Raw genomic sequence first — 26,882 nt, 5'->3', positions numbered from 1 at the left:
GGCTAAACAACTAGATCCTTCTGGATCTACGAACCAGTCTCTATACAATTAAACATGTTGCTTTTGTGCATAATTGGCTTCCCATGTGTCTAATTATTTTCCTTGTAGCTGCCCCTTCTGCCTAAGGGGAACCTAGGGTAGTATGTCAACTCCATTTAGATTTAAAATTCCTAAGGCCACTTGCAAAGGAATTTCCCCTTTAGAGGCTCACCATTTCTCAGTTAAATTAATAGAGTGGTAGTATAACTGCTCACATTGTCAACAATTCCTTAGTACTAGGAAGACTGACGGTCAAGGTAGAAAGATTTTATTGGGTGAAACAGAGTTCTTAAGAACTTACATGTGAACTAGGTGTACACATGTTCATATGTATATTAAAAAATTCTTAATAACCTTAACAAAGAACATAGAAATTCATCCTTTGCATTTCTTAGGCACATGCAAGTACACAGACTTTTTTTTAAATACTTTCTTTGTCTTTGACATTCATGAGTAAGTAAATGTTAGGGTTGTAGAATTGTGACTGCAGTTTACACAGTTCAGAAAGAAGTGAAGGGTCCTATGTCAGTCATGCAACTCTAGTGAGACAGCAGGATGTAAGGATAACAAATTAGTGAAGCCAATATTATCCCAAACTATTTTTGCTTAAACCTAATTACTTATTTGAATTTTATGGTACTGTGTAATCTTATTTCTTGGGATACAGAAACCAGTTGTAGCTTTCCCGGAAGACCAGAATTTGTCCTGAATAAGGATGGATACTGGAGCAATGATTTGCATCAGAATGTGCATATCTTGTTTGTCTAGTACAGTAAGATGAGTACAATGTACAGTATTTGGTCCAGAATCCACTGGCAGTTTGTGTTTGGTTTTCACTAACATTACTATTTTATAAACCTGCTGTAGCACTACGTAGCTTTGGTAGCACAGTCATGTCTTTCAGCAAGCTTTCTCTCAAATCATGGATGATTGATTGTGTCAATAATAAAGCTTGTTTTACTTGTTCTCTCTTCCAAAAAATCTAGATTGTGCATGTTTGTATTGCAGTAATTTTTCTCCTATTGGCATAGGAGTTAACATTTCATTTTCCTAATGTGTAATCATTGAGGTGAGGAGGAGCCATGTCTCTCTGTATCAAGCCTTAGCAATATAGAACTGTTCCTGTGTATAACAATAATATTGCCTGTCCAAAAATCTGACATACGAGCAGCCTAGCTGAAAGAAATAAGCTGGAGCTATTAAAATAACCATCAAGGAGGCTGACAATAGGAGCTGTCTGCCTTCGTCCCAAAAGATTTTCTGAACTGGAAGTAATAAGTTGAGTTCTAAGGCAACCCCATCAGGGATCTTCTAATTGCAACAATCCCCCACCACCACCCCCAACCCATAATTCCTGAAAGCAAGTTCACAGTCTGTGTAGAACTTAGCAGGCTTGCCAGTTTTAGCTGAATTAGCTAGTATTGAATCATAAATACTGTGCATAACCTCTTATATAGACATTTTTAAGAACATATTTTTGAAAGTTTTTTTCTTTTATAAACAGGCTACACATTATGTTTTCAGTTCTTTCGACTTGTTTTTGTATAAACGTGCAGGAAACGATATGGCAGGAACTGAAAGTCAAAACATTGCAGCATCTAATTATCATAATTCTTTCTGCTGGCTCCTAATTTATTTTACTTTACCCAGCCTTAACTGAGACTTGCAAAACCTATTTTCTCAGTGCGTGTTTTAAAATGCAGTCTGTATTGGAGCAGAGCTTTAACTGTACAAATCTTTGCTTCTAGGTCTTTGTGCTATCTCTGGATGCTGGGTTCAAGCAATAGCTGCTTTTAGCTGTTGACCATTCTGCATTTCTTCTTTTAAATTCCTGTGTCTACCTTGCTCATAAGCTGCATGTAGCAGAGATCAATAGCAACCCTTACTTTCTCTTCCCACGGCTGAACACAATTCAAATTACTGCCGTCTGTTCATAGTGCAGAAGTGAGGTAGACATAAACTATTCTATGTCTTAAGTTTTATGTCGAGGTCTGGATTTTACCACATGCCTAGTGCTCTCTGGATGCAAAGTTTTTGTCCCAAAACAGTGTTTTACTATGGATGCACTTACATGTTCTATGCATTTATGAAACTAGGTCTGCCAGGTTTGACTGGATACTGATGATTTATGACTGTTTCAGCAACTGGTCTTTCTACTGTTACATTAACGTCATATGCAGAAATAGTTTCATGTTTAAAACGGTGATGTTTCATGAAAACTTGTACCCATATCACACTTGAGGTGTTGGTACAAGGCTGGATTTGGCTTTATTTTTTATCACATTTAGCCAGTTCAATGGAGTTAAATTTGAGACAGAGAAAAGGTCAGAATTTGAATAATAAAATGTTACCATGATTGACGTTTTACTTTCTTCCATTGACTTTAAAATCTTGAACTAGTTCTGATGAAGATGATACTTACTGCTTCATATACTGCACTGCGTTAACAGTTCTGTGTTCTCTAGGGACCACGTGTGCTCTACAGTGATACTCTTCTGTTTCCACCTCTCTGGACCTGCAAGAAGTAGTCTCTAGAAAGAAAGCAAGAGTTGGTGTACTAGGCATGTTGGGAAGTCCTTGCAGCTCCACAATGAAATGTCATTTACCAGTTAAAGAATTTGTTAGTATAAATTCAGTACAGTGCCATCAGCTTGCTGATACTGCTAGTGATAGGTTGCTTCAAATTCTCAAGTTAGATTTATGTTGGAAAATGAGCCCTTTGCCCTTGAAACAGTAACAAGTATTGCCTTGCATTTAACAATCCAGTCTAACTGTGATGACTCAGCTGGTAGTACACAAGATACAATATGAAATGTATGCAGCTTTCTATTGCAGAGAGCTGTAAATAAAGAAATTTCATTCAATTTTCTGTGTATCTTCCTTTATAAAAGCTGAAAAAGGACCTGTAATTCCAATATATTCATCAGAGGGTTTTTTTAGTGTTCTTTTTCCCCAGATACTCCTGCAAGATATCTTTCTGAGAGTTCTCTGAAGCAGAAATTGGAAAGTTTAATTTTTTCAGTACCTTTCTTCAGTAGTTATAAAGAAGAAATGTTATATATAAATATTTTACAATCATACAGGCACACACACATGTATATACACAAACATAAATTTAGGATAAAGCCATTGTATAAGAACTTATTAAACATATAAAAATAAACTTACAAAATCTAAACATAAAATGTGACAAACTGTAAATATTGGAAGGAATGATTATATTGAGGACAAATGGCACTTCTGAGGTGCATGTGAAAATCTTAACTTGCAACATAATTGGATTGCAAATTTTTTTAGAGGCATTTTTAATTGGTTTTTGAAAATATTAAAGTACAGCTAATCAGGAAGCATGTGAAAGGTTGAGCAACCCAATTATCTAAAAAAGAAATTAGAATGTCTGCATTAATTTACAGTTTGGCTTTGCTCAGGCAAAGTAGAAGAGTCATTGCATTGTCCAATAGAAACAATGGAAATATTTAAAACTAAATTGAATTCTTAATTCTGCACATTCATATTTCTCAGATGTATTTTCAAACAAATAATTTGAATTTTTCATGAGTTATGCAAAAGAGGCAATATCGATTGGTTGTTGCTAGGTTATAGCCTTGCTATCTGTGCCTGATGAGAAGCTGCTAGAGAAGAGGAGAGGAAGAGTGGTGAACGCCTCTTCTTCATGTGTGATTCAAAGGCGTTAGTTACTGAAACTTTTTCTCTTCTCCTTCAGGGCTGTAACCAAGGATTATTTCTATTCTGAAACAGTGCAGTTTAGCCTGTTTCATGAATCAGATGCAAGAAGCCTGATAAAGGAGTAGCTTGTGTGGTCAGTGATAAACCTTAAATTGTAATGAATTCAAGAGCAAACCATATTTCTCCAGGTAGCTGTTGCACTTTGTTCCATAGAGGCATGACTAGGTAATGCTTCCTGTTCAAAGTGCATATGTGATATGAGTAAGGAAGGGCTAGCACTTTTCCAGCTCAGTTATGTTATCAAAACATTATTTAAAAAAAAAAAGATAGATTGTAAATCACTTTTAAAAGCTCACATTGCCTGCTGCAGGTCTTTAGTATTTCAGAAGTTAGAGTGCAGTGCCTCTTTTGGCATGCTGCCCTGTTTATACAGCGGACAAGCTGACATTTCACTTCTGCGAAAGGAATCTCATTCCATTCCTTCTTTAGTAGACTGTTTCAGGGAGTTCACAGGATGGAGATTTTGGTCTTTTCAACTGACATTTTAAGTGCTGAATAGTTTCTTGCCTCTGTGACAGGATGCACTTGAAATCTTCAGTGCTTAAGAATAGTTGGTTTGCCTAGTATAAAAATCCACTAAGGGTAGCGTGTTATTGTGCTACCTTTTTTGTTTGTTTTTGATTTTAAGTGACTTGATCGTACTGTTTGACTGATCAAATACGAATAGATTCTTTTGATATTACCATTGGATGCTATTTTAGAAGAACTGCGGGCTTAGGGCTCAATTATCCCTTATACATTGGTGCTCTGTAGAGGTATGAGTTGCAGTAGCACAGTAGCCTGAGGGAAAGAAAGAATTTCATCCTGGGAATTCAGTATGTTATATGGTTCAAAACCTTTGCTTCCTAGAACTCTGTGGCATGCAGTGTTGTGGCTGTGTTTGGCTGCTCTTTCAAGGTGTTTCCCTGTTCCTGGTCACCACTGCTGTAGTCAGACATAGTCTGGTACATCAGAAATACAGGCAAATTGGCTAGAGGATTTTTTTTTATTATTATTTTAAAAGCGGAAGGAGTCTGAGGTTTGACACCGATCACAATTTGTAGTAGAATTACAGTTTACACCACGTATTATGGTCAGGCTTTGTAAACAATACACTCCAGTCTGCTGTAGTCTGTTTTACCTTGTGTGGGTGCGTGACATATCTATTAATAAATTTGCCTTTTTTCCAAGATACCTTGGTTTTTCTTACTATGTCTTACAGGGAGCATAAAGTGGGGAGAAAAAAATGTGTAACACTGGATCACACTTGCTATCTGTCCTAATTTGATTCCAGCTCTGGAAGTTACTCAGGAGGAAGAGGAGGATGAAAGAATATGGATGTTCTTCTTTGAGGCCTCTGGGGACTGCTGAGTAGCAGACAAGCACTGCATCTCCTCCTCTTCCAGATGCTCTTTCCTTTTCTTATCCTGTCAGCTCTGCTGTATCCTCTATATTTATACAGCTCAGTAAAATGATTATTTTGAGGTGGCAGGTAATAACCTAAGAAAGAGAGGTATTGCAGGAAAGGCAAAGGTAGAGGAAAAAGTCTGACAAAACAAACTTTGCGTTCCTCTGTGTTCAATAGGGATAGTGTTAAAGGACTGCGCTGTCCCTAACTTGCACCCAAAGATGGAGTATAGGCTAGAATGCTTGCTATTTTGAATAGTATGACCTGGGCAGACTTCAAAAATCAATTGAAGAAGTGGAAAATACCAGCTTTGGAAAATGCTTTTCAGTTGTTTTGGCCTATTCTCACAGTGCAAATGTGGAGATTTTAATGACAGCTTGAAAATGGTGTCGTTTTGAGTTTCTTAAAATTAAAAGCCAAGTTATGATAGTCTTATTATGTATAGTAACATTTTACTCAAAGCCCACGCCCAACTAAGCAAGAAATATGATGATATTCTTTCATATTTTAGCAACAACTAAGTAAAGTTCCACAAAACATAAAGCGGCAATTTGACCAGAATAACTGCAGACTTCTGGGAGATGGCATTTTGTGGACCCTTGCCCACATAAAAGCTAGCTTCGTAGATACTAGTAACTTTCTGGAAAGCGTATGTGGCCTACCTAGAGGTAGCAGAGATTAAGGTAGTAAAGTGAAATACGTACAAAGCTAAACACCTCTCCTAATTTTATTTTTAATTGAAAAGACTACGTAGACCTGAAGCAGTACTTTATACTTTTTGTGACTTAACATTCGGGTAGAATTCAAGGCAAAGTAACAATTTGTGTGATATGTTTGCACACCAGTGTCATCAACGTGTGGCATGCCTGTTTGTAATAGACTTAATCTACTCACTTTTAATTCTTTAATTTGGATTGGCTGTTCACAGAAAGCTGTATTTGATCAAAACCTGTGTTTGTTCACTTCTTAAAATATTGCTGAATTGTTTTGCGGTGACAACTGTTAAAGCAGCTGAAGAAGCTTTTTGATTTGCCCAGCTTATTAGAATTTAGATTAATCAAGTTTGTAATCAGATTTCAAGCATCATGTTCCAGGCCAGGGATTTCTCTTCGTTTGTTTCACGTGTCACTCCCAGGGCAAATTCTGCTAAACTGCATTTTCATGGTTTACTAAGAAATGATTGTGGGTTTTGATTTCCATTACAGAGTCATTAATATTGTTAATGAGAGTTCTCATGGATAAGCACACTTAAGGAGGATCATCCCTGGGAATTGGGAGTATTATACTTTGAGCATTTGTTAATTGGATAAAATTGGCATATGTAAGACTGTCAGATTTCAGATGGATTTATTTATTTTTTAAGAGTAACTTTGCTTCTAGCGATTTGGGTTATGGGATTTAAATTGGAAGTAATGTTGGTTCTAAAAGTTTGTGCTCACTGTCAAGAGTGGGGTTAATGTTCTAATTTTTCTTTAGCTTCTTAAGCCACCCCATTCTTCCACACTGCATTCTGTCCCATTTTTATCCTATGGTATTAACTTAGGACTTTTACCTTACTTTAATGAAGCCAGTAGGAAAGTCCTATTGGTTCAAGTGAGAAGAACATCTAGTCTAAAATTTCAGACGTGCAAATATTGTAAAATCAACTCTGATGTCCTCTCCCAGATGACTGGAAAACATTTCATCAGAAAACTTTTATATTCCTCTCTGATGTTTAATGACTGAATATGAATATATTTTTATCCTGACCACCTGAAAAGCTTAAAAAAATTCCATATCTTCTTCTGTCTAAAGACAGAGACTGTCTTCACAGCACTGAAGGTATAACAGAAGTACTTAATTATACTCCCTATATGTGCTTTGCACCATTTAAGAAGTAAAGAAGGTGGTGGCGATATACTTGTTTGGAGCCAAAATATGCTGTCAAAAATGACAATGCTGGTCAGCATCTCAGTGATACTTAATGGAGTTAGCTGACTGCAAGATTAAAACAAACTTGCTCTTAAATATTATTTTATTGCTTCTCTTTGACGTTTGAATCGCAACATCATTTTTCTGTCTGCTGTCTTCAGAACTACAGTCTAGTGACTTATTCTGTCAAATCTGTGGATGTTAGCCTTCAGACATCATAAGAGCATCACACCCTAATATGTAAAATGGACCGCTAGAGTGAAATGTTAAAATTTGCCAAAGCAGTAAGTTGGCAGACTAGTCGATAATACTTTAGGACAGATTCTAGACCTGTGATTTGGTAGGAGAACTTATTATTCTGTGACAAAATCTTAGTTATATTATTCTTCTTTGGGCTTATATTTTCTAAAAGGGATAGCAGACTGTACTGAAATTTCTGTGCGTTGTATTCATTATTGTTTCATAGCAACTTACGATGAAGCTACTAGTGTTCTCGTGGTAAAATCAGGAAAGATTTAGTGTTAAACTTGAAGAAACAAGAGTGACTTTCACTGGAGTAATGACAAAAGCATGGTGTTTTTTAATTACTGATGTAAGGTCGAATTGTGTGGTAGTTTTAGAGAGGGAAAAATACAAGTATTTTGTGCATGTACATCTATTTAAACCGTTGATTGTATTTTCTGATATATATGTCTGCTGATGCAGAACCAGAAGAAACCCAGGTTCTGATAGCGAGATTTTTTTTCTTCGTCCAAGGCATGCTTACAGGATGAGTATCTGTTCCATTTTATTGTTGAGTGGAAATGATATGAAGAAAGCTGAGTCGTATTGTAGACCAATCATCCCTTCCTTCTTGGCTGGAGCTCCTACTAACGGAAGAGAATGGTGTGGTGACTTCCCCCCCTTTTAAGTGCAAGAGGTGAAAGGAAAATTCTCTCCTCCATATCTTCTTGTCTCCTTTTGCATGACTTGTACCCTTGAGGAATATTATTTCAAGTCTTCATTTTTAATATTGTCAAAATAATGCACTTCTTACACGTGCTGTCCATCTGTAATAAATTTTCCAACTTGTCTAAAATAGACAAAACAGCAATAAATATATAAAGTGTAAGTAGGATATATGCAGAGGGGATAGCCCCCCTCCTTTTTTTTCTTAACCTTTATGCATCTAGGAAATGTTCATTCAGTAATTCATTTTTTTATTTAGCATTAAATCTAAACACTACTATAAACATTATGCCTACGTGACTGCTAGTAAAATGATCTTCCTGGATGCTTTTTTTTTTTTCAATTTGGGCTTATAAACAGCAGTGCTCATTGAAAAAATGTTCATCCACAACAATTCAGGATCTGTTTCAACATGAGAAAAATGAAATAATTTTAGTAAATGAGACTTCATGTAATTTTTTAGTAATGCACAGTTAGAGAGCAGGTGACCCTGCAGAAAATTAAAGTTGGAGAAATTATGAATGCCCAAGCCACGCTGTTCAGTAGACATCTGTGTTGCATGAATTGTTCAGCAGTCAAATAATTAGACAGATCAGACTTGTCGCTATACGTCTGTGAAAGTCAGTGTAAAACATAAATCAGGTTAGAGATACCGATCTAATTTGAAATAAATTTGAAAATAAAGTTGACCATGTTTGCTATATTGTACTGTTAGTCACTATCCCTATAATCCTTTTACATACTTCCTTTTGAAACACCATTTCTTTAGTTTTGGTGTTGTGGGTTTTTTTTCTTTTATTGTAAAGTATGTGATTTCAGAGAGTGAATACTTGAGAACTGACAGTCTACCACAGCAAAATAGGTTCAGTCTTCTTTTTTTTTTTTTTTAAACCTCTAGCTAAGCTTTGATAGCTAAGGTGGTAGAATTTGTATGTGTCTGGTGAACAGACTGCAGGAAGAGAGCTCCATTACAAGAAGCGTCGTCTTCTGTTTTTTTAAAATCAGGCAAGACTATCTTAAAATAAATCTGACACTTTTGATGTAGCTACTGTTAAGAATGCAGGACAGGTAAAACAAAAATGGTTGCTCAATCTGATGCATAAGCATGCTCCCCGCAGCAGAACAACATTGCAGGAAGCTTTGCCAGAAGGGAATTAATAAAAGCTAGTCTTGTGTTTGGTAGGACATGAAGGTTTTGTGAAGTTTTCCAAGGCATACAGGGACTCTGAAGGTGGAGTGCTTGCATGCTGCATCCAGCATGTAGGTTTTGTGGATAGACAGCCTCAGAAGTGAGCAATTTATTTGCTGCCAGAAAGTCTCCTGGCTGAAGCAGAGATGCAAAAGGTGTAGCAGGAGCGAGCCACAAAAATAGAATGCAAGTAAGTGGGTGCTTGAGACTGCATGTGCATTGTTGAGAACATAAATTTGTGATATCTTATTTAGGAATTATGCTACATGTACATTAACAATCTGAATCTATACAGATACTAGAGTCAACTGGTAACCACAGCACAAATGCAGTGACTGCATAGGTTTTTTATTTGTTTTTATAAAACTGCAGGCAAACAAAATGCAAATACTGAGCTGAAGAGACTGGAAATGTGAAATGTGAGCATCCTTAAAATTAACACTTTGGCTTAGCTTTTGCTGGTATTTCTCTGAAAAGAGGGAAATTATAAAGCTACCATTTTGCTTTCAGGAACATGTGTACAGAATGTATGTATAGATATGTTTTGAAATGGTAATATTTTATCTGCCCTCCTTTCTGTTCAAATTCTGAATTCTTTTACAGTTTGTGGAACCAGTTTCCACAGTGACATCTGGTGGTAGCTCTGAAATGCTGAGTTGCTTGAAACTTTATATGTGGGTGTTATGCAGGTTCAGGTGTTAGGTGCTATCCCCTCCTTCTAATGTGATCTTATTGGCATCTTAAAATTCAGAATGATTACTGTCAAACCTTTTCACAGTTTCCCACAAGACAAAGAAAGTAATGAACAAATGAGTAATTCCTCAATATTTATCTCATTTTGCTACTTAAATGAAAACAAGCGTGTGTATCTGGGGTGTGTGAAGGAAATACGATTTACAATTAAATCCTTTCCTGTAGAATTTAAAAGCATAATGGCATGGTTTATCTAGGTCTCGTTTTACCGGTAGTGTATATGTTGAGTAGAGTAGATGGGCTCAAGATTAGGGGCCATGCACATATGCTTTCATCCTGTGAATGTATGCAAAGTCCAAAACCAGATATCGTGGTCTAATCCTGTAGAGCCTCATTTGGAGTCTCATCCTGATTAGGCCTATATGTTTCAGCATAGCATAAAAATAAGAGGCATGACAGAACCCTTGTCAGGTTACCACAGAAATAGTTGTGAGGGGTTTCTTGATCCCTCACCCTGTGATGTACTGAGTTCACCTTGAATGCTATTTAGAAAATGTCTGGAAGAAGACACCTGTAGGAGAGACTGGCTGAAGAAAAGGAAAATGCAAAGTTTCTATCATGGCTTGGCTCCATGAAGCTGTTTGATATTCTCTCCCTGTCAAATAAGTTAAGGCCACATCTCATACTGTGCTGAAATATAACACGTTACGGCTGTACCTTGTAGAGTAAGGTGCTTGTATAATAGCACTATGTTTATTCTCTTCACAGTGTATCAAACTTCACTTCCTCATTCATTATTTAGTTCTTGTTCAGACGAGGTCCTGTAGACTCAGTACATGGATTTTTATTAAATTTGTGAATTCTGTAGCTGTTCCTTAGATGACAGTTTATTTTATGGGTGTGCAACTGTGAAGGTAAGCATTGCTTTCACTTGCCAGAATTATGGCAGCCATTGGTCCTAATGCTACAAAGATTAACTGCAGGGCATATTTGGTTCTTATCTGTAAGATTTCTATGTGAAGCCAAATACTTATGCACATTAAGAAAATTTAGTTGAATAATTCATTTAGGAACATACATAAGAATATATTGCATTTAAGTATTACTCATTAATGTGGATAACGGTAAACAGTTTAAAAGTTTGGCATCTAAATCAGATAATATAATGTAAAATTCACTGTAATCAGTAAAGAATAAAGAGGGTCATTCAAGTCTGAAAAAGCTGTAAATTACTCATTGCATTTAATCTTTTAGGCAAAATTGCTTTTATGAATATTTAATTGATCAGATAAATCTCAAAAGATGATGGAAAGAAAATTAACTTAAAAATAATATATTGTTTCAGGGTATGTAATGCATAACTGCTGAAAATTGCTTTAGTAATCCTATTTTTTGTAGCTTCAGGTTGGCCTTAATATGTTTGTGTGTACACATAAACAGAGCTTGTAGAATTGGTCTCTGTTAGGTGGAACTTGTGTGTGTTTGTGTGTTTTTAAGTTTGTTACTCTTTTTCTACATGTTGTTGTATATTTATTGAGCTTTTTTTTTTCCCCCCCCCTGTTTAACAGGTATTATAGAGACTGCTGATCGGCTGGACCGTGAGACTACTTCACATTACTGGTTAACCGTTTATGCAACAGACCAAGGTGTTGTGCCTTTGTCATCTTTCATTGAAATCTACATAGAAGTTGGGGATGTTAATGATAATGCTCCTCAGACAACAGAACCAGTTTACTACCCAGAAGTCATGGAAAACTCACCTAAAGATGTATCCGTTGTTCAGATTGAGGCATTTGATCCAGATTCTAGCTCAAGCGAGAAGTTAACCTACAAGATTACTAGTGGAAATCCACAGGGATTCTTTTCAATAAACCCCAAAACTGGTAAGTACAACTTAGTGTTTTATGTTAAATATGAATGAGTCAGTGTATTACTTTGTGAAAATATGTTAAATGGGCAAAATCAAGATCTTTGGTTTAACGTTATAGCGATGCTTTCACAATAGTTACAGAGATAACCTGGAGTCTTGGACTGGGTCGTAAGAGCAAGTCATGCTGACCAGTAGAAGAGGATTTGGGAGCGAAACAGTTGGTTCAAAGTACTTGACATCCTCATTATACACATTTAGGGAGGTTTATTTCAGAGTAGCACTGCTCTAGACTGAGCAGTTCCCTTTTGCATTTGGAATGCAATAGATATGTTCTTGCAGTATATCTTTTAGCTTAGTTTCATCCAGAAGGAATCTGATTCATGTTCTTCAAGACTTGTCCATACTATGAACCAAAGCACAACCAGTAGGGACAATTGGGAGATTCCCTTCAAAAGTGCAGTCCTGACATGAGACAAAACACTAGATGATTTAAATCACCAGATGTGTGTTAGGCACAGTGTTTTTAGCCGTCTTCTTCTCCAAATTTTCATGCATGGATTTTTGTCACAAGCAGACCGTTTTTTAACTGCAAACTTGCTTGACCTGCAGTCAGAAAGGACTATCAGTGTAACTGTTGCCGTTTTAAGAGATACAAAATCTGGAAGATTGTAACTTATAGCTGTGGTTGGTATATAATGAAAAGAAAGAATCTTAGTTCAATATTGTTTGTCAAGCGTCAGAAAAACAGGCTGAGGTTTCAATAGCAAAGTACAAATGCAAGAAACAAGTGACGCTTTAGTAATTGTGAATTATAAATGCAGAAATGCGGGCAGGACAGAGAGGAAACAATACTCCATTTTAACTGAAACTGCGGTTTGCTTAAAAGCAGTGTAAAGGTTGCCAGTCATCATTTGCTGGTGAACGAATGTAGAGAAAACTATACCTATGCTGGATTTTTTTTTTTTCCTACAAATGTTTTCTAAGTGTAAAGAGGTTATTAATTAAATCATATTTTGCTGGGTAGGGCACAACTTAGCTTTTCATATGATGTATTTAGGTACTATTTCACAGTACAGGTTTCAGGAAATGCTTCTGATTCACTCAACCAAAAATTCCTACTCAGAATCCAGTGTTTTACATGAAGGTATGCTAGATAGGTATAGAGAGTCATTTTAATTGCTAACACACATGGTAGGTAGGAGAGAGGAACACTAGCCTTTTTCTGTTTAGGTCTTGTTCGTTCATGGAGGGGATTGCAGGGAATTTAAAGGAGTAAAGCTATGGGTGAAAAGTATGTTTTAAAGATTGTGTTGTTTAGTTTATAGCCTTAATTTTGTTTCATGTGATGTGAAAAACTTGCATACTGTAACAGCTGAGACGGCTGTGTCAGCAAAGCTCTGGGTACAAACACAGATATGTCATTTGGGTTATTTCTGACAACAGTTTCTTTGCCAGCACCATGTACTGCATCTACACGAGAAGACACTGTCAAGAGGGATATATGGAATAGCGATAGCAACAGATGCTTAGCATAGTTAGGGCCTAAATCTAAATAGTATATTTAGAGAAGTGTTGGTTTTAGAACAAAGGCTAGCTGACAGGAAGTGGAACAGTACAAATTCCTAATGCATTTTGAAGTGAATGCAGTAACTGTTGATGATCTTTATTTCCATTTCTCTTTCTTTTTCTCTGCTTACTTCTGACCCCAAAGGAAAGAATGTTCCTCTCCTCTGTCTATTCTTTCTCTCTTTCCTCTTTCTATTCTCAAAAAGTACTATTTCCCTTCTTCTACCTCAGTGTTTCTTCTTATCACAATCAGTAGTATAGATAAAATGGGTATAAACTCACCTGTGAGTTGAGTTGAAAAAATTGTCTGTCTGCTTTGCTGGAGTTGCAAGTGAACATAAACTCTGCTTACATTTGTTTCTGGCTGTATTGTTGACCATCATTGTTGACCAACATGACCATCATGTTTTTCATTGCTGTTTCCTCACGTTTTTATACCATGTTTTCTCTTCCTCTTTGTTCTATTTTTTCTTGTCTGTTCTGATTCTTTTCTGCTTTCTATATCATTATGTAGAGCTTTCCAAACTTTCTAACAAAGACACTTGGGTACCTGCCTCACCTAAGTTTTGAGCTGAAGAAACGTCTTAATTCTTATATTTTAGATAGAAAAATTAAGGTAGAAAGAGATTAAGTGACTTGTCTTCAGATGGAGTTTGTAGACAGAAAGCTATTGCGTTAGGAAACTGTCTCAGTTAAGGTAGAAAGTGAGCTTGAGGGAGCTTACTCAGTAGATGGTGAAGTGATACGGAACGTTTAATAGAAAACTGTAAAAATTTTGTGTCAGGAGAATTTGTAGCATGATTGTATTGTTGCATGTATACTGTAGAAGTAAGGAAATGCACTGTAAAGTACTTCTCAGCCCCATGTTAAAGGGAACAACGAATGAAAACAAATAGATTTCAGAACACAAGCACTGAAACGAAGACATCTCCTTGTGGTTCAGCAGAGTTTGTGAAAAGGGAAAAATGTTTTTAAAGGTATTTAACTCACAGGAATAAGTGAATTCATTGATATCTTTACTACTAAAGCATTTTATACTAAATGCTAGCTAGACAAACATAATAGACATGCGGAAGAGAGGAAGAGAAAAAGTGTGAGGAGAAGAAGGGAGGAGAAGAGAAACCTTTCTAGCTGATTTCTGCTGTGTTTCCAGACTGCATGCAAATAAGTTCAGTGAAAATCAAATGGCTAGCTCATAGATGCCTGTATATTGTCTTCATATTGTATAGGAAGCTGGATTTTGTGTGATACGAAGGGCTTTATTCTCTTCCCACGCATTCCCACAGTTTGAAACTGTCAATCTACACTAGATACTAATGTAGTGATCAAGATGAGTTTGGACTGAGGTTATCAGGTTTATTACTTCCCAAGTCTCTCTTCTGTCTCTTACAGATCAAATACATTTAACCTCAATAGATCTTATTTAAGGTGAAAGCTCTTTGACTCGGATTGGAATACTAAGGAATTTAAAAATCACTTTAAAAAAAAGTTATGTGATGTGATAGTTACAGCACAGAATGTAGGTTACCTCCCTCACTGAATTAAAACAGGGCTTAGCTGAAAAGAACAGTTGAATTAGTGAGGTCATAGCCTGCCCAATTTTCTTATACAGACGTGTTACCCCTTTCTGCCCTCGTGACAGATATCACATTGTAAGGTACTTGTTAAAGGAAGAGAAACCTTCATAGGGCCCCAAGTTTCCTTTCCAGCCAAAAGGGAGAGAGGGCTGGAATATAGATTAAGTCTTTAACTGTGTCCGATAATAACTTTGAAGGTGACAAAGTAAAAGAACCAAGCAGATTATTATATTTTTTTTTCCTTTGGGTCATTGTGCAGCCCCAAAGGCAAATCAAGTACTGAAGTCATATAAATGATTAAATTATTAGTAATGACATTCAGTCCAAGTCAAGGAAGGACTTGTTTTGGGATTCTTGAAATGGGTGGTGAGTGCTGAAAGTATGATTTTTTTTTTTTGACCTCCAGGTCAAGGATCATCTTTTTATTTGATCTTTTTATAGAATCAACACTATGGTATCATGAGTCCTGGCTAGAACTCTTGCACATCATCGTAATACAGATAATAAATAGCAGTAACCTACATGTAACGTACGGTCAAGTAAAATACTATTTTCTGTTCTCTGTAGGTAGCTAGTTCCTTTGTAGATGAGTATAGCCTCTAAACTAAGATGTCTGCTTCCTTGCACAATGATCCTGAATTTTTAAATAGACAAAATGACTAGCATGGACCTGTCTAGAGGAGATCTGTTTTCGCTACAAGACTGCTGATTAACTGAGCTGTTACCAAAAAGTGCTACTAGTAGAAGTGGTATCTGCATGCTTCTTAAGGAGATCAGTTTCTCCTCAGTGAATATTCATGGACACTTGAAAAAAATCTTTAAGTAATTATTAAAACATTTTTGAAAATAACTGTTAGTATCTTTGTATATAAAAATGCTATTTCACTATTTGGAACAGGAAATATAACACATTACGTCATGTCACATATTTAGTGATCTTTTCAATGTGACTGGCCTTTGATCAAAACAAATGAAATATCTTTTTTTTTTAGTTTTGGAATTCACATATAATAAAAAAAAAAAAAAAAAGCTGCTGTACAGGTGAGCTGACCAAGCGGAATAAAAATAGTTATCGTAGCACTATTTGCAGGAAGAAATCAGTGCAGAGATTAATTGTATAACTGTCATGGTCAACTTGTAGGAAAATACATAAGTTATGGTAGCTGCTTTATATCTAGTATATATGTAGAATACTATATGCTACTTAACATCTTACAGCATAGCTTAAAATGAAATGTGGAAGTAATTGACTGAAACTAAAGGACTCTGAACCCTTTTAACGTGTTTAGATGGAAGGAGTTGGAATTAGCAGTATTTGATAGCTGTTCTGATGATACATCTTGGAACCAGTATACTTGATTTCACCACTCTAAAGCTGGAGCTATTGCACTGAGGATCTGGGAAGATTTGTTCAGCAACACTTACACAGTGGTCTAAAGCAATGGATTATATAAAAGTAGGCAAATTCCAAGTCTTGTGATTCAGAGCTCCCAGTGTATGCTGTCTGTTTTTTCTGATATGTCTAGTAGAAAGTAGTGATTTTTCACCATTTATTGTGGGTAGGGTTTGTTCATGAGTTGTTGGGTTTTTGTTATTGTTGTTTCGGGTTTTTTTACATTTTGTAATTATAACAAGCAACAAGGTCAAATAATTTGAAATTCAGTTATCAAAATGCCTTTTAGTTGCTAGTCTTTATATTTAGAGATGGTGGAGAGACCTGTTGTAATTTTGTGCTGCCAATATCAAAGTAAAGATCTTAATGAAAGGTAAGAAGCTGCCTGTGTGCTCATTAGAAAACACAACTAATAAATAAGGCTATGTCTTTTTCCCAGGTATTTTATTCGTAATTTGCCACTGCTGGTAGATTTCAGTTATAACATTTAAGAGGGAGACGTTTATAAAATTTAAAATCTCTATGTACAGATAAAATGTGATTAACAGCCCATGCACCTAGACAAAAGTGTGGGTGGTATCCGTTGGATGCATTGGGATAGGTTCAGTCTGAGAAAGCAGCAATGAGATGGGCAAATAGTGGATGCTTTAGGGAGCAAGCAACAAGGTGTTTCACCTGTAAGCCATTGATTCAACTCCACTCTAGCTGCAGAACTGAAAAAATTTACATCTTGCTGGAATCATCTTTTCCCTCAAGAAGGTGATTTTTACTTTAATAACAAGGCCTGTTTATCATCTGCTTTTTTAAAGTACTGTATTCATGTACCGAAAGTAAGCGGAGGAAAATGTGAAACAGTTCCTTAATCTGAGTCTCTCATCTCTGCAGATGCTTTAATATCCATTTCTTCATTAATATACTCGAATTCTGGTAAGGGCAGTACATTTATTTCAGACTCAGACCATAATGGAATTTTTTAAACGCTCAGGTAGTATTTGTTTATATGTAGATGTTAAATAGTCTTTGTTGGAAAATGCTTTTTTTGCAAGCCTTTAGAAAACTACATGAAAGTCCACACTGATCTCTCCGGGACCCTGATTTCCTTTTGGTTTCTAGATAAGTCCATTAATGCTATGGGAAACAGATTGTACTTATCTGTTCAGCTATACACAGAGTGAGTCACATCCATGGTTGTGTTCGAGCAAACATTGAATATTTTTATTTTGACGTGAACAGTCATTTTTGGTGGGCAGATTTATATTGTTATTCAATTTATTATGCTTTCATATCATAATATTTTAATTTGCTTTATTGCTCTTGAGAGGAATGTTTGAAGCATGGCAGTTGCCAGTGTGATTGTGGTTATTCTTAAATGGTGGAGCAAATACTTAGTAGGACATCTACCAGGAACGGCTATTCATACCATTGTCTATAAGTGTACATTTGTATGAGCTGCTTTATGAATGATGATTCATAATATATAAATATATGGATGATGATAGCTAATTGCTAATGTGTGTTGGATTAATGATTTAGAAATGAATCTGGTAGTGTCAGTTCAGGACAGAGTTGTTACATTCATTTAAATTAGAGGTTTGAATTGAAACAAATAATTCCTTTTTTTGCTTGAGAAATGAAGCAGCAGAGCATGCATTAGATATATTTTTTGTTGGACCTGGGAAGAATTATAAAGGTAGTATACAAACTAGTTCCCAATGTAAAATGTATACTTACAGTTCTCTTCAGGCCTTCGAAGGGATTAGAACACTTTTTCCTGTTATCGTTTCTTGTGCTTTGTAGTTTTCTTCTATTTTTATTTTCTTGTGGAATTGCAAACTCCATGTGAAGTTACAAGAGAGGTATTGGGCTTTAACTGACCAACCGTAATGGCTCAGCAAGTCATATGCAAAACATGGAAATTTAAGAGCTAAAGAGAGCATTGTTAATTACTGCAGAACTAGAGCCGTTAAACTGAACTCTCTAAACAAAAGGAACCAACTGAATTCCCCCAGGCCTCACTCTGCATCTGTTTTCATAGGGCTATAATAGTTCTGCCATGCCGTGATTTTAAAAGGTGGCTACTCCTCAGTAGGAGGCTTTATACAGGCTTTATATAACTAATATCTGAAAGAGTGCTGTGTTAAGGCATCTGGAAACAAGCCTATACTACTTCCTTGTAAGTGGCAGTATGTTCACTGGAATGGCAAAAAACGCATTTGTGAAGTGAAAGGAGCTCCAGTTCCTGTGAGCGTTACTGAGCGAGAGATTGGAATCCTAACTGGGTACCAGTATATGGTGAGGGAGATCTCCTGTACTCTTGTATATTATTTTGTCCATGTATACAGGCTAGAAATAAGTTCTGATCCTGTGAAATAAAATTTCTTTTGGCCAAATTGGTACGATCACCTACCCCTACCACCCACCCCTCAGGACTGCTGCATTGATTGTACTGACTAGATTTGGCTTGGGAAAGAGTTAGGGCTGAGTAGCAAATAACATTGTCTTCTGGAGGCAGGCCTCACCTACACAGCGACTGAAAACGACGACAGTGAATGAGGGTCACTTGGCGTTGCCCCATAGAAGAACTTTGGGTCAGATTTGCAGAAATACTGAGTGTAAAAGCATAGCTTTCTGTGCTTTTAACACAACTTGATATCAAAATGCTGTGTCCTTCCCAAAACTAGATTTGGGTTCATGACCTGGATAGGAAAATTACTAAATTAATTTTGACTCTTAATTTCCCCATGCTTCAGTTTTGCAGGTATAAAATAGGAATAATTACAGTACCCAATTGTTTGGGAGTTTTGTGAATACAAATTCATTCATATTTATGAAGGACTTGGATGTTATCATGAGACTACCATGGACATTCCTGTCAGGAAATTAATAATCCTTTGGTGTAGGTCTTAGGCCATTTAGATAAAGTCTGTAGACATCTATTACATAAGGAAGTCTAGCAGAAACAATGATTAACTACCGATTTCAGAACATTGCGTCCTGTGTGCAGAATGAGGCCTGAATTTGTATGTCGTCCTGCACGCATACAAGATAGTCAAATGAAGATGATTTGGCAGTCTTAACTCTGGAATTTCCTAGTTTTAAGAGTGACTAACTCTGCATCCAGAAATGTTTTGTACAGAATGTAATATTATTTGATGTACCTTTTGCTCTTATTTTCTTTCTTTCTCTCCCCTTCCTTTTTACCTCAAGTTTTTGAAAGTACTTGCGCTAAATTCATTCTGGAGCAATTTAAGATGCAGCAGTTTTTTTTTCCGTAGATCATACCACACCTGAAAATGTGCATTACAAAGCCAGTGTCAACCTCCAAATTAAGTACTGAATTAAAGTCATTTTTATATGTACAATCTCACCATATAATGCTATTCTAATATAAAAAGTTCATTCTGTTGAAGAGTAGGATTAAAATTTGGGTAACACTTTGAGTTTGTGGATCTTGTGCTCGGTTTATTAGCCTCTAGCAATCCTTAGAGCTTTGTGAAGTACAAAATGCTGACAGCCAGTGGGCAAATCAGCTGCCTCGCGTGATTATATCAATTTACACTACTCCTAACCTTCAAAGCAGTATCTTTTTTTTTTTTCGTGTGTGGCTGATTTGGAGACTGAGCGAAGTGAAATAGGAAATGGGTACAGCTGCAAACAACTTCCAAGGGTTTCCGATAACATTAGAGAATTACTTAGTGAGGAAATGAAGGGCCAGTGACCGCACAATAGCGTGCGCTCCAGTTTAACAAAGGAAATCTCTGTTTAACTACTTGTGCTTTTTCATTCCAGTTGACCTAGCATTTTGGAACTTGAATAAAACAAGTATTACTACCTTACACGTTAATGTGATTTAGAGATTAAAAAAAAAAAAAAACCTCAAATGCTGAAATTTTTTTTTTTGTTACTACTTTAGCTGTCAGATAATACGAGGCTCAATTATTATTCATTCATGTAACACAACTTGGAGCGTATGAGAGCAATTGGAGCATTACTGGGACGGTAAATATATTCAATTACACTGTTTCTGGGACAAATTCTTTCTTTATCTTTATGGAAAATGGGACCAGAATTAACCCAAATGTTTGTGAAACTTCTGCTGACCAGGGAAGATTGCATGTGCAACCAGAGGTTTGTATAGACATATATTTGCAAAGAGAGTTTATTTTGGCATAAAGCTAACTTTGTTTTCCTTTTTAAATATTGTTTCAAGCACTTGGAGGAACTAGACTATTAGTTTTCAACTTGGTCTCTCTTGAGACTGGGAAAACAAGTTTATCTCTGTAAAATTTCTAGTAGAATGTTCACATCCACTGTACAACGTCTAGGTATTTAGCATGTGAAAAGATCGAAAACTTGCTATGCTATAGACAGAGTTATTTTAAAAATTATTTGTGAGCCTTTATGTGAATATCACTACTTTTAAATTTTAGATGGTGAGGTTTAGGGTTTTTTGGGTTTTTTTTGGTGTTATATCTCTTTGGAAAAAAAGAAGAGGTAGGAGCTGGGAAAAATTAAGAAAAAGCCAAATAACAGCACAGCAGTCCTTCCTCTTCCCTGTTTCTATGCCTGGGATTACATAAAAACTTCAGACCGTACTCTGCATGATCTTTGTAGTAAAGCAGGAATTTTTAAAAAAAATTAAGGTTTTCTTCCCAACATGTTATTCAAACTTCACATAACCTGATGCAGAATGGTGATGGAGGCATACTCCCTTTATGTCATGTTCTTTTGAGCTGGAATATGTACTGTGGGAAACTGTAATTCTAACCAGGGAAGAGATAGTGATCAGATGCTGTTATGAGCCACTTGCCTAGTAGCACCTTCAAACAGTATAATGGCTTTCACAGGTATCAATTTTTCCTTGATATACTCTGAGTAGTGGAACTTTAATGCAGTTTGTGTATGTAATACATGTATAAACATTGATATTGATTAATTTTCTGTTAATTAAGATTATTCAGTCAGAATTAGTGCTCCATATTTGCATATAGCTTAGCGAGATTTTTTCGAATGGTGCCGATAAAAGATCAATCCCAGCAAAAAGGTAACTCCACCTGAAATAATAAATTTTTTCTAGCTGAAAAATTCACAGTGGAGTCACAGTCAGGGGTAACCAACAATCAGCTAGAAAATCCCTCCTCTTTTTTAAGAGCACTGAAACAAGACCTTTGGCACCAGTTTGTGACTCTCTTTGTCACGAGTTTTGCTTGGAGGGTGTTACTTGTGGTCCAGTTACAAAGTCAGTTCCCTTTATATCAGTAGGTAAAAGATAGCAGTACATTCCAGATTTGTTGTAGTAGTACTCTGTCTCATAAATATAGGAAGTAACATGCAATTAAAACATAAAAAGAATGCATTGTATAAATCTCCAAATGCTCACTTGGAAACTGGATATTTTAGGGTTTAGATGTATAGGTAGTTAATGGCCTCAGAAGAAAACCTGTAATGCTATCGGAAATGTTTTAGTATTCTTAGTGTCATTTGAACTTCAACTTCTTCTGTGTTTCTGTAAGTATGTATGTCATCCATAAGCCATTCTTAACATCAAAGAAGAAAAGATAATAAGTGGAATTACATGTCACAGTATTGTTATACCGTTACCCTAACTTTCCTTCCATTTGAAAGATTGAAATATGTAGCCAAAAAATAATACAAGAAGATTATTGGTAGGCTCATGGCTGTCTGAAACCCAGAAGAATCTCAAAATAATAATTTGTAACCCATTTATCCACATACTGAGAACAATCCTAAGATTGCAATAAGGCAGCTCTTTCAGAAAAGGAGGAGTTTTTTTTTATTGATAGTGTTAGATCACTCTACGCATTTTCTGTCATGCTACTCTTACTTTCAGTCTCCCTTCCTTTAGGGAAAATCTTTTACTTCCAGTGCCAGAACTGTGATAAGCTTACAGAAAGCCTCGTCCAAATCACATTCTTTAATTCACCTAACTCAAATCTTTCAAACTTTGTCTGTTCCAGCAGTAGAAGTACAAGTCTGGTTTGTTGGCTTATTAAGGAAGCATGATCTCAAATTTGCATATGTTTTCAAATGTAGAAGACCATAATTTTAAATTTCAGCTTCTGAAGTTAACAAAGACCAATCGTCTTTTGCAGCTGAGGAGCTTTCTTAAAGAAGTCCTCATGGCTTGAATTGATTAAAAAAAAAAAAAAAAAGAATAGTGAAGTAAGCAAGCCATACAGGTAAAAATAATAAATATCTAATGACGGAGGTTTTGAAGATGAATTTTCCCCTTCCGTAATATAATCTATGTTTTTAAGATCTCATGGAACTGGATTTTGTCTCTGTCAGTTAGCTAGTTTCTCACCCTTTCTCTGCAGATCATAAGTAAATTTTATTTATTTTTTCATATTTTATATTTTAAAATATAAAATGTAATGTTAAGTGAATAAAAATATCAATTTTTAAAAAACAAGCTGATCTGAGAAGGTCACATCTTTTATCTAGATTAAAATTAATACTTTAAATATATAACGCCATCTTGTGTGTTTCCCCTCCTTTCCGTGCCCTACTTCTTAAAAATGTGTTGGCACCAAATTCTACTCTGGTGTTGTAATGGAACTGTGAATTACCCGTAATTATAAAGGGGTTCTGTTTTGTGATGGAAGTATATTATAATCTAGACACGTTTAAGTCCAGAGGGTGCTCTTATGAAAATAAATGCAGTCTAAATCCATAGATCCACTAAGGTAACCAAGATCAAAACCCATCCTTTAATGTTCTGTTTCCAAGGGCACTATAATAAGAGGGACCATATATAAAACTAGTAGTTCTGTCTACTTTTCTGGCATCCTGTAAGATTGTTTGGAAACTCTTTTCCCAAAAGACACTTCTTCATTATAATAGCTAAATACTAAAAAACTTGCATGTTGAACCAGACACTTTAATTTCTTATTTCACTTAGATCATGCTATAATTTACCAGCAAGTTTTAATACAACTGACTCTTAGCTTCGGAGGGCCAAATTCTCTGCTTAGCTATCTGCGTACGATGTAGCAGAATTTGACCCTCTGAAGGTGAGTGTCAGCTCCGTTAAAACTGTTTCTCTCACATATAGTGGTTGGCTGCCTGTGTTATTCTCAAAGTTTGCAAAAACCAGGTTTTCTAGTAGTATTAAACTGCTACTCATAATAAATTTTGCTGCTTGTAGACTTTTTATTAAAAGTCAAAACGCATTCAGTAGTTTGTTATGCTGCTCAGTTGTTCTCAGTCGATGCTGTCGTTATCTATATGCTGTAGTTACAAACAGATCGCAGCGATGTTCTGTGAGGGAGTGAAATGACATAAAAGCAGTATTGACACCAAGGTAACAGCCACCGTGGAAACTTGCTCTGATATTTCTCTTTGAAATTAGATGTTCTTAACTAGCTGTAATAACTTTAAAAATCTCAAAGTTAAAGTTTAGAAGCTGTTTGCTTAACAGGATATAGTTGCCGTTCATGCAGGCGCAGAATTTCTGGTTGTTGGTAGTTAACTGTGCCTACAAATCTACTTGTTGATGAATACTTTCAATTGCCTCAAAAGTTTGATTTCAAACTTTTGTTTAGCAAGCCTGCATTTCAGAGCAAGTATTTACCAGTAGTTTTACCAGCACAGTAGAGAGTAATGAGTTTTATGTGGTCTTTTTCTTTTCTGCCTGTGAATTTGGCACAATCTTCCATAATCCATAGATGCGTTACAAAAATTTTATGAGAGATTAATCACGAAGTTGAAAAACATCTGAGGCAGAGGAAGTGACCTTCAAAGCTAACCTCAATCCTTTAATCATTGCTCTTAACCACTATCAATTGAGAGAAATATATATATATGTGTATGTGTATATGTGTGTGTGTGTATATGTTTTTTAAACGTTAACAGCTCAGTGCTGGCCGCAGTAAACTGAAGAATGTATTTTTTTTTTTGTGTAAGCAGTATAAACACAGTAGGATTATGTCAGTTTGAAATGATCTTTCAAGGTGTGGTGAGATTTTTATGGAAATAATTCTGCACTTATTGAAGATAGTATGGCTCGAAAGGAGAGAATAAAGGAGAGTCATGAAGATAAGGTTGCTTGAAAAATTAATTACCAAAGGAATTTGGCCTTTGAATGGGTGTGGCTTTCGTATACCCCATGGTGCTGAAAGCAGAGTATCTTTGCAAGGTGGACAAAGAGATAACAAAAATTTACAGTGTTCTGTCGATAATAAGATCAAAGTTCATTCCGCAGGAAATTCATCAGCAGTGTTATTACTTTCCTTTTTATAATCATATTTGGGTTTTATTGTTTTATTTTTCCATTTGAAATTATTTTAGTTATTTTTGTTATTTATTAAGTATTATTTTTCCTTATTTCATCTGATACTGCTTATGGCACAGTTCTTTTTTTTTTTTTTTTCTCCTTTTCTCATATGTGAGAGAACCAAGCTGCCAGCAGAACATGGCTGACAATGAAATTGGCTACATACTGAATGCTCTTAAGTACTTGGAAAGCAGGAGTTTTAGGCTTAGGTTTATTTTTCCAGTATAACTATTTGGGGGGGGGGGGGTGCAATTATTTATATTATTCCCCAAATAGATTTAGTAATAAGAGAGTAACTGCGGAAGCAGTTATACCACTTTTCTAGCAAATACAGACTGAAAATACTCTGAGTTAGTATACTCAAAACTACAGGGTTAAATACAGTTAACTAACAAAACTACGAGGTTAACACAGGGTACATTTGAGCAGTTTGCTATTATGATACAGGCGCTAAACACAGGTTTTAGATTTTAGTGTAAAGTTGAAGTTCCACAATGTTTATTGCATTGACTGACTTACAGTTGTTTGTGTGAAGTGTTTTTCCCTCCCTATACGATATGTTAACAATCTTTGGTGGGCTGCTTGTCTTTACTCCCTGCTTGCAATCAATTCAATGATTAATGAGTACTTTGATCAGCAAATTCCAGGTCTTTGTATCTGGATGTTGCTAAAATAGTTTAGGGAAGTGAGTCTTAAGTGCAAGATGCACATACGAAATTATACTTTGTAGTATTAGAATTGAATAATTAAATTGCTTGGCTGCTGATGAACCTTGTAACTGGTGCTATGAAATATCAGGCATAGGACTAAGTGAGTAACTGTTAACTCAGTATACAAAGTTTACGGCCTGTCCTGACAACATATACCAAACTCATAAACACTGATAGCATTGTACCTCATTAAAATCTAATATGCTGATGCAGGCAAGCCCCTATGGACTAGGTTAGTTATCCCTTGTTTGATGCAGCCCTGTCGCAGATAGGGCTGAGATATCTCAGTTATTGATTACATTACTTTTCGTGGAGTACCATTCAAAGTGCAAGACATTATTCAGCTGTGATTAGTGTGCCAAAAATTGTTCTTGGGGATTTCTCTTGAAATCCAGAGCATATATACTCCTGCATCTGAAGCAGGAAGTGCCTAAATAAAAGGAGATGATCTGGAAAACAAATGACGAAGTCTGGATAAAGCATTTGGTAAAGGGTTTTAGCCTCTTCAGGCTAAAGTTTAACTAGTTGCCTGTAAACTAGTGGGAATGTCCTGCTGGCTTTTGCCCGAACTGCTGCAGGTGGAAAATGAAGAGGGAGAGGCACCTAAGCTCTGAAGGAGTGATTAGTTGACTGCAGTTGGGCTATACAGAACAGAAAGGGAAAGCTCTCATTTCAGCACAGTATACAACATTAGGTCTCCCTTTTCTTTATCTATCTTTTTAAAGCTAACTATTCATAGAGTGGTGTAATTGTTTTTTGCAAAATACCCTGATCAGAAAATTCATATGTGAAGTGGAAAACCACATGCTCTTTCCTGTTTAATCCCCCAAAGGGATTTAAACTCCCTAGAAAAGTCTCCTAAGCATCATGCTGTGCCAGGCAGAAGCGATCTTTGTTCTAGGTAAACAATTGTGCAGTAAAAACATAGCATTTAAGAAGCCAGAAAGAGCAAGCAAGCAAGAACATGACCTTCTGGGTAGTGGTTAGAGTATGCAGCTGAGAGAGTGGAAGGAAGAATCAGAGCTCTCAACATCTCTCCTGAAAAGTGGAATCACTTTTACATTTGTCGGTCCTTGGACAAAATAATAGATATAATTTAGTTCTAAATGCTTTACTTGAATGGAAGAGGCATTTGCAACTCCTCAGTGCATTTTTTTAACTCATCACTAGTTTCTTTGGGACTGTATAATCAATTTTTCAACACTTCTCATGAAAATTATTCAAGACAATTCTGTTGCTAGTTTTTAATGAGAACTATTAACTCATTTAGGACAAGGAAGAGTTTAGGAATGAAAAGCAAGTTAAATAGCTGAGAAGTTGTCTTTAACACCATGTAAACCAAAGCTGTTCAGTTTCTTTATGGTATCTTCTGTCTGGTACAATGATTGGTTGGGAATTTTTTGTTGTTGGTTTTTAACTCAGCAGCTTGCATTCAATGTAGTAGACAGCACACTGCCAAGCTTACAATCATCTATACATGATTGGCAAGGTATGGAAGTTATGTTTTCTCATCTGAAAAGCAAAAGTCTGATCTTAATTCCGTCTGCTATTATTTT

At 36.0% G+C, this 26,882-nt stretch overlaps 1 protein-coding gene across 8 annotated transcripts in view; it reads left to right on the top strand.

The window, feature by feature from the left end:
- Positions 1-26,882, top strand: part of FAT1 (FAT atypical cadherin 1) — a 116,521-nt gene that overhangs the window by 28,562 nt on the left and 61,077 nt on the right. For all 8 annotated transcript variants that reach the window (XR_011141043.1, XM_068942706.1, XM_068942704.1 and 5 more), the window contains exon 3: positions 11,483-11,797. Coding sequence is in view for 7 of the 8 variants with exons in the window: in XM_068942706.1 (XP_068798807.1) it covers positions 11,483-11,797 (315 nt within the window). In the remaining variant the exon portion in view is untranslated. The remainder of the gene's footprint in view (positions 1-11,482; positions 11,798-26,882) is intronic.

Source organism: Struthio camelus, chromosome 4 (genome assembly GCF_040807025.1).
Source record: "Struthio camelus isolate bStrCam1 chromosome 4, bStrCam1.hap1, whole genome shotgun sequence".
Lineage (NCBI taxonomy): Eukaryota > Metazoa > Chordata > Aves > Struthioniformes > Struthionidae > Struthio > Struthio camelus.
The sequence above is the reverse complement of the archived record's forward strand: the minus strand, read 5'-3'. Positions and strand labels throughout refer to the sequence as shown.